Below are 14,538 nucleotides of genomic sequence, written 5' to 3'. Positions count from 1 at the left end.
GAAATAAGCAAACAAACATCCCAAAATATCTGGAAAGGGAATGTGTGCCCCAGAGTAATATCAGCTCAGCTCTCAATTTTGCTCCATTTTTTATTCCACTTCAAGGCATTGCATACAGTGGTACCTTGAGTACTCAATTGCTTTGAACCTCATAAAATTTGATCCTCAACACATTCTGATGTGAAAATTTCGTCCCGGTGCTCGTTGTTTGTTTGGTACTCAACATATAAGCTAAAACTCAGGGGTGAAATGCTCTCGGTTCAGACCGGCTCAGGCGAGTAGGTAGCGATGGCAGCGGGCAGTTTGGAGAACCAGTAGCAAAAATCCCTGCCCCCGCCCCCCATGCCCAGCTGAGCCGCGCGATCATCAGAGCCTTCTTTTTCTTTTAAATGGCTCTGATGAGCCCAGCTCTGACGATCTCAGCTGTTGCTTGCTAATCGGTAGCAAAAATCCCTCCCCCTCCCCCACTCAGCTTGCTTGCCTTAGCTGCTGGTCGCAAGGCCTTGCTGTAATCCCTGCAATCCATTGCATCAGCAAGCAACTGAATCTCCTGCCTGCAATCAAGCAGGCAGAGAGTTGTGGACTTCAACTCCCAGAATTCCTCAGCTAGCAAAGCAAAACTGGCTGAGGAATTCTGGGAGTTGAAGTCTACAAGTCTTAAAGTTGCCAAGGTTGGAGACCCCTGTTCTATTGGGTAAGTTTTTTTCCCCTTTGGGAGCTTTAAAAAATAGTTAATTGGGGGGGGTTAGTTGTTCTTTTTTTAGACCTAACCATTTAAAGTTTAGGAAGTTTTAAATTTAGCTGCTTTTATATAAAAATAAAAATAAATAAAAATAAAATAATATTTATGCAGCTTTCTGAGATTTAGTGTGTTTCTGTAGTGTTTCACTCTAACTACACAAACACACAAAATCTCACAAAGCTGTATGTGGAATTTTGTGTGTGTGAAGTGTGAAAGTTGGTTTTGGGGTCTTTTTGTGGCTGTGTGAGGTTCCTGCTTGTTGCAGGGGCCATTTTGGCTCTAGCACAGCTGCTTTTACATTGTGGGTGAGCCAGTTGTGTTGTGTTGTGTGTGTGTAAAGTGTGAAAGCTGGTTTTTTGGACTTTTTGTGGCTGTGTGAGGTTCCTGCTTGTTGCAGGGGCCATTTTGGGTCTAGCACAGCTGCTTTTACATTGTGGGTGAGCCAGTTGTGTTGTGTTGTGTTTTGTAGGTTAAAAAAGGGCAAAGAAGTGACATTGACTTGGCCACGCCCACCTGACCAACAAGCCATGCCCTCCCAGTCACTTTACCACCAAGCCCCACCCACTAATTAAGCCACGCCCATAGAACCGGTAGCAAAAAAATTTAGATTTCACCCCTGGCTAGAACTGGTTGCTGTCAGCTGCCTTGCGTCCCACTACATCAGAGGTGTCAAACTCGATTTTGTTGAAGGCCGCATCAGCGTTGTGTTTTACCTCAGGGTGGGGGGATTAGTGGGTGTGGCCATGGTGGACGTGGCCAGCTCGAAGTCACTCGTGTCTTCACACTCTGCCAGCAAAAATGGGCTCCCGAACTCCATTTTCAGCTGTGACAGCCTCCTGCAACCCTCTGCCAGAGAAAATGGAGCTCGGGAGGGCCACACACGGCCCTCCTGAGCTCCGTTTTCACGGGCAGAGGCACCGTGGGCCAGTCCTTTGCTGTTTCCAGGGTGACCCTGCAGGCCAGATCTAAGCCCCCTGTGGGCTGGATCTGGCCCCTGAGGCCTTGAGTTTGATACCCCTGCACTACATTATTCCTTCTGGGGTAAAAATGTCAGGTACTCATCATTTTTGGTACTCATCACACTTCCCAGAACCAATTGAGGTATCACTGTTATCTCGTACTAAACTGTCCAAACAAATGGCTGTGTTAGTTGGAAGCATGGCATTGTGACAGTCCTAACTCGAGAAAGACAACATAGCCTATTCCCAGCATTGCCTGTTGTCTACTTTTTGCGATTTTAACAGACACATAAAATTACACACGTTCTCCTATCCCTAGGAATCTTAACAACAACAACAACAACAACAACAACAACAACAACAACAACAACAACAACAAAAGGAATTAACTTTGTGGACTGGAACCTGGACAAGAATTGCACACTTCCTTCCTTCCTTCCTCTCTTGGGGAATCGCACAGGCAGAAAACCCTTTATTTGCTCTCCGCGGTTCCATCCCCCCCCCCAGCTTTGCTTCGAAATGTTTCCAGTGTTAGTTACTAGTTGGATTCTAAAGTTTCAGCTCTTCTAGGAATCTTCTTCTCCAAGAAACCCGATGCACCAAAAGGGAGGGTTTTGTTTTTTTTAATTTGGAGGAGGAGGGGGGGTTAAACCTCACATCTGGTTCCTATTAGCAGCTTCATGCCTGCCGAAGTAGGAACGGAGCACTTGAGCATTTAGAAATGTATTTCAGAACCAAGGGGGGAAGTATATATATATATAAAAAAAACCTTTTCAGTGGGCTGAACAAGGAATGCTAACTGGCCTGCATTTCTTATTTTGTTTTTTCCCTGCACATGAAGTTAGTCCTGGACTTATAACCATTCATTTAGTGACCATTTGGCGTTACAATGCCACTGAAAAAAATTGGCTTAGCACCATTTTTTTGTACTTACAACCAGAGATAGGTTTTACATAATTATATCACCAGTTTTCCGCGCACCGAAAATGTAAGTGCGCACGACTTGCACACATGTGCGCGGCTTAGAAAACATGGCTAAATAGGATGGCATAGCACTGAGACAGGTGGGCGGGGCGGGGCGGGCCCACCCGTAGGTCACCGTTACTGGTTCTCCCGAACTGATCTGAACCGAATAAATACCACCACTGCTTACAACGATTGCAGCTTCCCTATGGTCAAGGGATCAAAATTCCAGATGCTCGGCAACTGGCACATATTTATGACGGTTGCAGTGTCCCAGGGTTACTGCATCCCCTTTTACGATCTTCTGATGAGATTCACTTAACCGTGTTACCATCTTAACAACTGGGGGGATTCACTTAACAATTGTGGCCAGAAAGGCAGTAAAAGGGGGTGAAACCCATTGAATTGCTGGTTTAAGGAAAAATAATCTGAATGCCCTACAATAATTTAGCAAAAAAAAAAAAAAAAGAAGTGATTATTTATTTCATGATTATAAACCAAGCTGGCTTTTCAGAGCTTTGCGGTCGCATTAATCTACGTCTTCAAATGAGAAAGCTGCCAATTTCCCACGAGATGCCAGGTGTTTTGAGTGCTGTGAGAACCAAACGATCAGTCTCCAGACCCGTTTTGCCCATTTCTACCAAATAAATCTGAGAGGGTCTAACACCTTAAGAAGGACGTTGTTCATTGTTAAATATCCTTCGGGGAATGGTAATTGCTAGAAAACCCGAATGAGAAGGAAGCATGAAAACAAATAAAAGTGAGGAAAACTTTGATTGATGTTGGACTGAACCGGTCTTTTCAATATTTTACCTGATTCTATTGCAAAGACACCTTTGAGTTTGAATTTGCTTTGGCCCTGAAGGTCAGTTTAGTTTGAAACTTACTAGACCAGTGATGCCTAACCTTTTTGCCGTCACGTGCCAAAAGCGGGGGGAGTGGGGGGGGTTGCGCACGCATGTGCCCACACCCATAATTCAATGCCCACCACAGCCCACCTCCCTGCGCATGTGTGTGTGCTCCTGCCGCGCTCCTCCCGCTTTTGGCACACAATGGCAAAAAGGTTACCGGTGGGCCCAGAAGGCCCATTTTTCACCCTCCCCAGGCTCCAGAGGCTTTCTTGGAGTCTGGGGAGGGTGAAAACACCCTCCCCGGAAGCGCTCTGGAGGCAGGAAATGGTCTGTTTCCCAACTTCTGGTGGGCCTAGAAGGCCCGAAAATCAGCTGGCACACATGCGCTGGAGCTGAGCTAGGGCAGCGTTCGCATGCCCACAGATATGGCTCCACGTGCCATCTGTGGCACATGTGCCATGGGTTCATCATCACAGTACTAGACTATCAATTGTTGTTGTTTTGTTTGAACACCCTTTTCTTCTTCTCTGTTTTTCTGGAAAATGGGTCCATTCTTAAATCATTTTGAACCATGTTTACACCATGGTAGGTATGGTTTGCAAGATCCATGGCCTCTGATCTCTGATTTTTGCCAGGTTGGGGCCTATAGCAACTGTAGTCCAAAATCATCTAGAAAGCATCAGGTTGCCTTCATCCTGCTTGAAATTAGATGATCTCTTTCCTACAAAGTCAGTGAAATGTTTTGGTTTTTTTCTTCCCAATCCTGATTTTCCAAACATTAAATATAGGGTGTAAAAACCAAGTCCACCGATAACAAGAACATTATCTTGCAGCTATTATCTTCCAGATAGAAAGCTGAATACTAAAAGAAACAATCTCTTTGTCAGGCAGACAGTTCCAAGCAGTTTGGCACACACAGTGGGAAGAAACAGCAACATTTTTTTACTCCCAAAACCACATGTTGATATTTAAATAACAAAGCTTGCTTGATCCCTCCCTCCCTCCCTCTTTCTTTCTTTCTTTCTTTCTTTCTTTCTTTCTTTCTTTCTTTCTTTCTTTCTTTCTTTCTTTCTTTCTTTCTTTCTCTCTCTCTCTCTCTCTCCCTTCCTTCCTTCCTTCCTTCCTTCCTTTCTTTCTTTCTTTCTCTCTTTCTTTCCTTCTTTCTTCTTCTTTTTCCTTTCTTCTTTCTTGTCTTTCTTGTCTTTGTTTCTCTTTTTTCTTTTTCCTTTCTTTCTTTCTTCCTTTTTGTCTTTCTATTTCTATTTCTATTTCTCTCTTTCTTCTTTCTTTTTCCTTTCTTCTTTCTTGCCTTTCTTTCTATTTCTATTTCTCTCTTTCTTCTTTCTTCTTTTACCTTTCTTTTACCTTTCTTCTTTCTTGTCTTTCTTTCTCTCCTTCCTTCCTCCCTCCCTCCCTCCCTCCCTCACCTGCCTTCCCCCCTCCCTTTCTTTCTCTCAAGATGATTTAATGGAGGTTCAGAAAGCTAGAAGGCAAAAACTGAGGAAGCAGAGTTTGGCAGAAGCTCAAGACAAAAATCCTGGCAAGAAAATTTGTGATCTTCAGCTGGTTGATCTGCGTGTCAACAACATGCTAATATCTTAACCTGAATCTACCTTGATTGAGAAGAAGAAGAGCAGCAGGAGGCTGCTAAATAAGCCAGTTTGGTAAAGAACTTAACATTTGTGATACGGTTTTTTTGTTTTCCAAGGACCTTATCCAAATTCGAGGTGAAAAAAGATGAGACAAAATCAAAACTGAGGCTGTGGGATCCTCTCTCCTTCCCTCTTTCTCTCACACACTCATAATCAATATTAAATAGGTCCCTTAGCAAAGGAGTAACCTCAGTCTAAACATCTCATTAATGGAAGGTGAACTTGTAAGATTAAAAAGCTATCGGTTCAGGTAAAGCGGTAGTTTAAAAAAGCTACCGGTTCCTCTGAACCGGTATTTCCAACGATCAGCTGTCCTGTTTTCTAGCGAAGCTAAATCACGCACCACAGCTGATCCCCCCTCGCTGTTCTACTTACCTTCCCAAGCCTCCTTTTGATGTGCACTGCGCATATGCACGCAGCGCACATTTGGCACTCACTGTGCATGTGCCACGTGATGTATCCTGACTTTTTTCCCCTTTGCTAAACCAGGCATGGGTGTGGCCAGTGAGTGATGCACCCTGCCCACAGGCTGCGAATTTGACACCCCTGTTCTAGAGGAAACAATCCAACACACATCAAAGCACCAAGAAAGCTGACATCCTCTCACACTTCCTGAAAATCCACAATTTTTAGTGGAATTAAGTAGATACACAGGGCAGTGGCGGGTTGTTACCGGTTCTTCGTGGTTCTTGTGAACCGGTAGTGGAAATTTTGAATAGTTCAGAGAACCGGTAAATACCACCTCTGCCTGGCCCCACCCCCAATCTATTTGCTGCCTCCCAAATTCCAACTGATCAACTAGAAGGAAAAAATCAGGGCTCACTTGACAAAGAAGAGAAAAAAAAACAAGACACCTTAGCTTTAAATTGAGAAGCCAAGAAGCCTCCCAACTGATTGGCTAGAACCGATCCGCTCCTTGTAAACCGCTCGGTGTTGGTAGATTGGCAATTGAGGCCAAGCTGCCTGAAAGTGGTTTCCAATGCTCTCAGTGGTGGCAGAGCGGCAAAAAACTGTTTAAACTCTTGCCGCGGCGCTTCAAAGGACCGCCCTAAAGCTGATCAACGGTAAAAGGCAGTGTGGTGGTAGACCAGTGTACTCCAAAAACAAGTAGGTAGACCGGAACGCTCCAAAAACAAATGGGTAGACCGGAACGCTCCAAAAACAAATGGGTAGACTGGTATGGCTCTGCAAGCAGTTAAAAGCCTGGTAGACCAGTACTTCTGCTAAATCCTAAAGAATTGTTTGTCATATGACCATCAAAGCACGCCCACAAAATAAGCCACGCTCACAGAACCGGTAGTAAAAAAATGTAGAACCCACCCCTTACACAGGCGTATCTACTCCTCAATTCTTAGTAAATGTCCACTTTGCCCATCACTCTTTGCATCTGGTCTTTGCTAACTGACTTTGCACTAGGGGAAAAAAAATTGATTGGGCAAATGCCTAATTCAACTGAGCCTCAAATTAGTGCTATCTTATCTAATAACGGAAAGCTCAGATTACTTTACATCAGCTGCTTGTTTTCTTCTGCTATTCTTACTTGTCCTGGTTACTTATCACTATGTATCTGGTCAGCTTTCTTATCTCTCCTGAGCACTGGTTCCAATTTTCTATTGTTTGAGATTTTTCCCTTGCCCCTGTACACATACACAGGAAGGAGTATTTTGAAGCCTGCTTAAAAAGAAATCTAACTAATTCTAACATATGTAAGATTTTTTGAGTTAATTATTATGCATTTAATCAGGAATGTAATGCAATAACTTTTATGAAAGATTTGCTATTAGAATAGCAGTTACAGTATAAAGATGAAAAGTGGAACATGTAGAAAAAACAAGATATACAAAAATTTTCACCATGTCAGTTAATACTTAGTTGGGTAACCTTTAGCATGAATTACAGCCTTACAACATCTGCCCATGGAATGAACCAAGTCTTTTTAGTTCTGCAGCTGTTATAATGTGAAACCAAGATGGAATGATGGTTTCTATTAACTGGGTTTTATTGCTGGGTCGCTTCTGACTAACAAGTTTCTTTAGCTGGCTCCATAGATTTTCAATTGGGTTAAGGTCTGGGCTATTCCCAGGCCATTCCAGCAGTGGAATAGGATTGTCTTGAAATTCCAAAAAAAAAGTGATGTTATTAGCCATCATACCTCAAAAATACACTTTTCCCAAAAGGTTTCTACAATTTTGGCCACTAATGTACATTTTAGGCTCAATTGTGGTCAAGACTACCTATACAAAGCATCAGGATGTCTTCAGTGATATAAATATGTGCTTGATTTATGTGTATTATTATTATTATTTATTTGATTTGTATACCGCCCTTCTCCAGCAGGACTCAGGGCGGTGAACAGCCGGGATAAAACAGAGCATACAAAATTTTCATACAAAATTTTCGCACACAAAGTATATTAAATATTCAGAGGCTAAAATCTCAGAAGACCATCAAACCTCACAAAATTTCAGTTCCCTCACTCCTGAGATCTCTCATGATCGAGGGATTGAGATCTCACTCAAAGTCCTCATGATCGTGCGGAAGATCACCAACTTCTCATGAGGTTTCACCGTTGCTTTCTAAATTCTCCTGAAATATCAAGGTTCTGGATTAACTTGTAGAAAAAGATTTCACCAAAGAGCCTTGAGAATTTTCAACTTGGCATGACCATGACATGACAATGTTGGACCGTGGCAAGTACAGTGTGATCTCCACTGAGAAATCATGAGTCACCTTGGAAAAGTTTGGACATTAGCTTCAACTTGGACAAATCATAAAAATATTTTCACTTGGAAGTATTTTGGAGTAGGAACAGCTGTGAGAAAAATAATATCCGGACGTCCCTTTCACACAGTTGTCCAAATCAGGGTGATTTTGGCTCACACTTTTGTGGAAGAAGCTAAGGAAGGATCCACATTACTTTCCTTTGACCTAAAGATGCTTTTTCAAGAGGCAACTGGACTTTCTGGTTTTTCTTTGAAGCCATTTCGCTTCTCATCCAAGAAGCTTCTTTAGCTCTGAAGCATCTTGGAGAAGACCTGTTCTTCGTGCCAGCCACGCACGCAGAAACCATTGCCTGCTGCACCGTAGGGACTGTTCTGACACAGCAGGCAATGATGTGTGCATGCGCGGCTGGCGCAAAAAACAGGGTGGCGATGGTGACGATGGGACTGACTGAAGCTCTTTTTCAGTGCATTTGAGAAGAGGAGGCCTGTAGTTTTTGGCGCAAGAAGCCTGCAGTCAGCTGCTGCTACCGACTGGGTTCCGTCTGGCAAAGAGGTGGCAGCTGGGAGACTTCTCGCATTGAAAAAAAGATGTGGCGGCTGCAGGCATCTCGTGACAAGGGGGGGCAAACAAATGCGGGCTAGAGGGGAGCCCAGCGGCGACGGCTCAGCCCTGGCTTGCCTTTCCTGGCAACTAGCCACAGGAGGAAGGTAAGGTAAGGATGGAGAAAGATATGGTTATGGGGGAGGAAGTGGGGAGAGTGAGTAAGGGCAGGGCTGAAATGCTCCCAGTTTGGACCGGATCACCCGATCCAGTAGTGATGGTGGCGGGTGGTTCGGAGAACCAGTAGCAAAAATCCCTGCGCCTCCCCCGCATGCCCAGCTAAGCCGCGTGATCATCAGAGGCTTTTTTTTTTTTTTTACTTTTAAAAGCATTTTTCCTACAACCTCTTCGGCCAAAAAAAATGCTTTTAAAAGTAAAAAAAAAAGCCTCTAATGATTGCGCGGCTCAACTGGGATCATCAGAGGCTTTTAAAAGCATTTTTTTCTGCAACCCCTTCGATCGAAGAGGTTGTAGGGGGAAAAAATGTCTTTAAAAGCCTCTGGTGATCCAAGCTGACTTGCCTGATCGTCAGAGGCTTCTAAAAGCATTTTTTTCTGCAACCTCTTAAGGTTGTAAAAAAAAAGCTTTTAAAAGTAAAAAAAAAAAAAAAAGTTGACCAGTCACATTACCCACCACATTACCCACCAAGCCAAGCCCACAGAACCAGTAGTAACAAATTTTAGATTTCACCCCTGAGTAAGGGCGAGGGCCTCTGAAGGAGGGGAAACAGGGTAGTGCATGGTGAAGGGAGAGTGGGCGGCCTGCAGGAGGAGGCCTTTGACAGATTCTGAGTTTAGCCACCTCAGACCCTGGGCAGAAAATAGGTAGAAAGGCTGCAATAGCTGTAAGTTCAATTTTTTTTCCTACTGGGTTATGTGGGCGTGGCTTGGTGGGCATGGCTTGGTGGGTGGGACATGTGACTGAGTGTGCATGGTCAACTCGATGTCACTCACAGCAAGGTTCCACCCCACCAAGCCATGCCCACCAAGCCATGCCCAGAGAACCGATAGTGGAAAAATTTGAATCCCACCACTGGATGCCTTCCAGCCATCCGATTAATGATCGTTCAAAATTACGATGGCACTGCAAAAAGGGACTTAGGACCTTCTTTCACACTTACGACGGTTGCAGTCAAGTGATCAAAATTTGGATGCTTTGGCAACTAGTTCCTATTTATGATGGTTGGAGCCTTGGTGGAGCAGCGGACTAAAGCGCTGTTAAATAGCTCTTAGCTGCCAGCTGCCTGCAATTACTGCGAATTCAAATCTCACCAGGCTCAAGGTTGACTCAGCCTTCCATCCTTCCGAGGTAGGTAAAATGAGGACCCGGATTGTGGGGGCAGTAAGCTGACTGTGTATAAAAAAGAACACCGCTTAGGGGGGCCCCCCAAAGCCCTACTAAGCAGGTATATACAAAAGTATGAAGGCTATTGCTTAACGCATTGTAAGCCGCCCTGAGTCTCCGGAGAAGGGCAGCATATAAATCGAACCAATAAATAAGTAAATAAATAAATAAATGGTTGCGACATCCCGAGGTCATCTGGTCAAACTTTTTGTGACCTTCTGACAGGCAAAGTCAATGGGGAAGACAGACTCATTTAACAACAATTCGATTCATTTAACAAACCTTGGTGATTCGCTTAACAACAGTGTGGCAAGACAGGTCATGAAATGGGGCAAAACTTACTCGGCAACTATCCCGCTTAGCAACACAAATTCTGGGCTCCATTGTAGTCATAAGTCAAAGACTATATATATATATATGTATATGCATATTCTTTCTAGCCAGGTTTTACCTACGTAAACTCAGTTGTTCTACAGCCCTAGGTTTACAGTAAACAACTGAGTTTACGTAGGTAAAACCTGGCTAGAAAGAATATGAACATAAAAGCCTATGAAAAAGGAAAAAAGATATATGTATATATATATATGTTCAACCTCATTTGTTGATAACGGAGCGGGAAATAGGTCTCCAAAGATTGTACGGTCCTTACCTGTGGGCAGTCTTTGATGTAGTGTCCCTTGTTAAAGCAAAGGTGGCACAAATAGTTTGGTGGAGGTCTCTTGCTTGGCTTTCTGGCATCTGATGATAGGGAAATGTCAGAGAAATGTTCCGTAAGGGAATTCAAGCCATCCACAATGTTATTAAGAGATCCATAAGGAGAGGCACTCTTATACAGACTGCTGTTCAAGGCCTGGAAAAGAAAAAATAAATAAATTTAGTTGTTGTTGTTTTTCCCAAGGTGAGCATTTCTTCTTCTTTTTTACGGACCCCAAAGAATGCAGCACACACAAAGTCTGTACAAACCTTAGTTTACTAAATTAAATCAGTCTTTTTCAAACAAAGGCTGTTAATTAACTTTCTTAACAGCCTACAAGAATCCAAAGAATAAATAATCGTAATCTTACTATGGTTGGCAGAAAGCCCAGAATCAATTTGTAGAGAACTAAGATCAAGACATGAAGGAGAGTGAACGAAGTTGTTCCCTGCAAATTGCCTCAGTCCTTCCTTAAATAGGCTAAGGGAGTGGCCAATTAGCCCCAAGCCTTACTCTCGAGGAGACCTTCTCCTGAGGAGCCTCTCCTGCCTTTTGGCAGCTCTGCGCGCCCATGCATCGAGAAGAGGCTCCTCCTCTTCTTCCTCTTCACTTATGGAAGCTTCTGGAGGTTCTGAAGGCCCTGGCTGAATCCCCGCCTCTGGCACCAATTCTTCTCCAGCCTCCTCATTGTCTGACTCAAGTGTCAGCTGCACAGGCTGCTGGCACAGCATCACACCAGCCTCCTTGCTCTATCGAAGCACCTGGTCTACCCCAATATGGGAAGGAGCATACTGCTTCCCTTTCGCCTTTCAGCTCCAATCCAGGAGCCCTCAAGCAGTCGCATTCACGACAAACCATTTTATACAAATATAAATTTGTATATTGATTTTCAATATTGTTACTACCTTACAAAATATTGTTTCTCTATCCATCATCTCTCAGCCTTTCTAGAATTCCATGGCTTCCATGACGGCCATGGACCTGACCCAGTTAGTTCACGGCCCTACTCACAGGGGAGGTCACACTCTGGATTTGATTTTTGTCTCTGGCCAGTGGTTGAGTGGTCTTGTTATAGGGGATATAGACATGGAACCCTTGTCATGGACTGACCACTCACTCCTTCGCCTAGATCTTCGAACCGCGACCCCTCGCCGCAGGGAGGCGGACCCAATTAGATGGATCCGCCCCAGGCGCCTGATGGATCCTGATAGGTTCCAGACAGAGCTTGGGCCATTTCCTGAGGATCTAGCACATGACTCGGCCGAGGACCTGGTAGCCGCCTGGGATCGGGCGGCTGGTGGGGCCTTGGACCGAGTTGTGCCTTTGCGGCCTCTGACCCGATGCCGATCCCGGGCGGCTCCTTGGTTTACTGAGGAGCTGAGGGAAATGAAGCGCCGGAAAAGACGCCTGGAGAGCGGTTGGAGGGCCAGTCTCGCTGAATCTGATCGAACACTGGTAAGGTCGCATATTAAGACCTACCTAGTGGCGATAAAGACGGCAAAGTCTAACTACTTTTCCGCCTCTATTGCGTCATCAGGGAATCGTCCGGCCGCCCTGTTTAGGGTGACCCGCGCCCTGCTCCATCTGGGAGTGCGGGAGGATCCCTTAGAAGGCAGGGCGGAGGATTTCGGACAATACCTGTATGACAAAATCGCTCAGATCCGGGGGGATTTGGACTCTGACTGGGTAGATCAGGGCAGGGTGACGAGGAACAGTCTTGAGAATGTTATCTGGGAGGAGTTTGATGCTGTGACTCCCGATGATGTGGACAGGATTTTGGGGAGACTTAGTGCGGCCACATGTTTACTGGACCCGTGTCCCTCCTGGTTGGTACTGGCTTCCCGGGAGGTTACACGAGGCTGGCTCCAGGGCGTCATTAATGCTTCGTTGAGTGAGGGTCACTTCCCCGCTGCCCTGAAAGAGGCGGTGGTGAGGCCTCTCCTCAAGAAGCCGTCCCTGGACCCAGCAATATTGGCTAACTATCGTCCTGTCTCCAACCTTCGCTTCATTGCGAAGGTTGTTGAGAGTGTGGTCGCGCAACAGTTTCCACAATTCCTGGAGGAAACATCCTATCTAGATCCGTTCCAGTCGGGTTTCAGGTCTGGGCACAGCACGGAAACGGCATTGGTCGCGTTGGCGGATGATCTCTGGAGGGCTCGGGACAGGGGTTACTCCTCTGTTCTGGTCCTATTAGATCTCTCAGCGGCTTTTGATACCATCGACCATGGTATCATGCTGCACCGGCTGGAAGAGTTGGGGGTGGGAGGCACTGTGTTGCGGTGGTTCTCCTCCTTTCTCTCCGACCGGTCGCAGTTTGTGTTGGCAGGGGGGCAGAGGTCGACCTCGAGGCCTCTCATTTGTGGAGTGCCGCAGGGATCGGTCCTCTCGCCCCTTCTGTTCAACATTTATGTGAAGCCGCTGGGCGAGATCATCCGTGGCTTTGGGGTGAGATACCACCAGTACGCTGATGACACCCAGCTGTACATTTCCACCCCAGGCCACCCCAACGATGCCCTTGAAGTGATGTCCCAGTGCCTGGAGGCTGTGCGGATCTGGATGGGGAGGAACAGGCTCAGGCTCAACCCTTCCAAGACTGAGTGGCTGTGGCTCCCGGCATCCCGATATAGTCAGTTGACTCCATCACTGACTATTGGGGGCGAGTCTTTGGCCCCCACTGAAAGGGCTCGCAATCTGGGAGTCCTCCTGGATAGGCAGCTGTCTTTGGAGGAACATCTGACGGCTGTTACCAGGGGGACTTTTTATCAGGTTCGCCTGATTCGCCAGTTGCGGCCCTTTCTTGATCGGGATTCCTTGTGCACAGTCACTCACGCCCTCGTCACCTCTCGCCTTGACTACTGCAACGCTCTCTACATGGGGCTCCCCTTGAAGAGCACCCGGAGGCTCCAGCTGGTCCAGAATGCAGCAGCGCGGGTAGTGATGGGAGCAACATGGCGCTCCCATGTAACACCGCTCCTGCGCGAGCTGCACTGGCTCCCGGTGGTCTTCCGGGTGCGCTTCAAGGTGTTGGTTATCACCTTTAAAGCGCTCCATGGCATAGGGCCTAGCTATCTCCGAGACCGCCTGCTGCTACCGACGACCTCCCACCGACCCGTGCGCTCCCACAGAGAGGGCCTCCTCAGGGTGCCATCAGCCAAACAATGTAGGCTGGTGGCCCCCAGGGGGAGGGCCTTCTCTGTGGGGGCTCCTACCCTCTGGAATCAGTTGCCCCCGGAGATAAGAAGAATCCAGGACCTCAATGCCTTCCGTCGTTCCCTGAAAACCCATCTTTTTCAACAAGCCGGGTTGGCCTAAGAAGAAATTTTTAAAATTTTAAAATTTTTAAATTCTTTTAATTAGTCTGTGATTCTTAACTTTCGGGCCAAAATTTATATATATTTTTAAATGTTTTAATATTTGTATCCTATGTTTTTTATCTTGGCTGTACACCGCCCTGAGTCCTCAGGGAGAAGGGCGGTATATAAATTGGAAATTAAATTAAATTAAATTAAATCATTTATTGATTTTTTTTGGTGATTCTTTTATATTTCTCTCTTGGAATCCTATATGTCTTTCTAACATTTTTACACAAACTGATTATTCCCTCTGCCTTATCCTTTATCTCCTTCTGCTGCGTCTTTTGAATATCCATCCATAACCCTTTCTTTGTTTTTGTGAGCTCCTCCTTCCCCCACCCCCTCTATTCTATTATAAGCTCTCAAGGGATTGTCTATTTATCAACATTATTAGTATTTGTCATTGCTGCCTTTTCAGTATTTTTCTCTGCTTTTAATTCATTTTTATCTTTTTGTAGTTTATTTTGCATTGTCTCCTCCACCACTCTTTCTAATTTCTCAGCTGTCTTCTGTGTATCATATTCATCTTTTCCCACCATTTGTTGAGTGCCCTCTACTTTCACATCTTTATCTTTAAATGCTCCTATCTGCTTCTTATAGTTCTTTGTCGCTATTTCTAACATTTCTTCATAAAACTTTACTGTCTCCTGATGGAT

At 45.4% G+C, this 14,538-nt stretch overlaps 1 protein-coding gene across 1 annotated transcript in view; it reads right to left on the bottom strand.

The window, feature by feature from the left end:
* The window catches only part of ZCCHC24 (zinc finger CCHC-type containing 24), a 153,918-nt gene that overhangs the window by 95,853 nt on the left and 43,527 nt on the right, over nucleotides 1-14,538 (bottom strand). Inside the window, exon 2 of the mRNA XM_034423443.3 lies at nucleotides 10,485-10,685. Within this exon, the coding sequence (XP_034279334.1) occupies nucleotides 10,485-10,685 (201 nt within the window). The remainder of the gene's footprint in view (nucleotides 1-10,484; nucleotides 10,686-14,538) is intronic.

This window comes from Pantherophis guttatus, chromosome 6 (genome assembly GCF_059756535.1).
Source record: "Pantherophis guttatus breed Tessera chromosome 6, ASM5975653v1, whole genome shotgun sequence".
Lineage (NCBI taxonomy): Eukaryota > Metazoa > Chordata > Lepidosauria > Squamata > Colubridae > Pantherophis > Pantherophis guttatus.
This window is presented reverse-complemented; position numbering and strand designations above follow the sequence as displayed.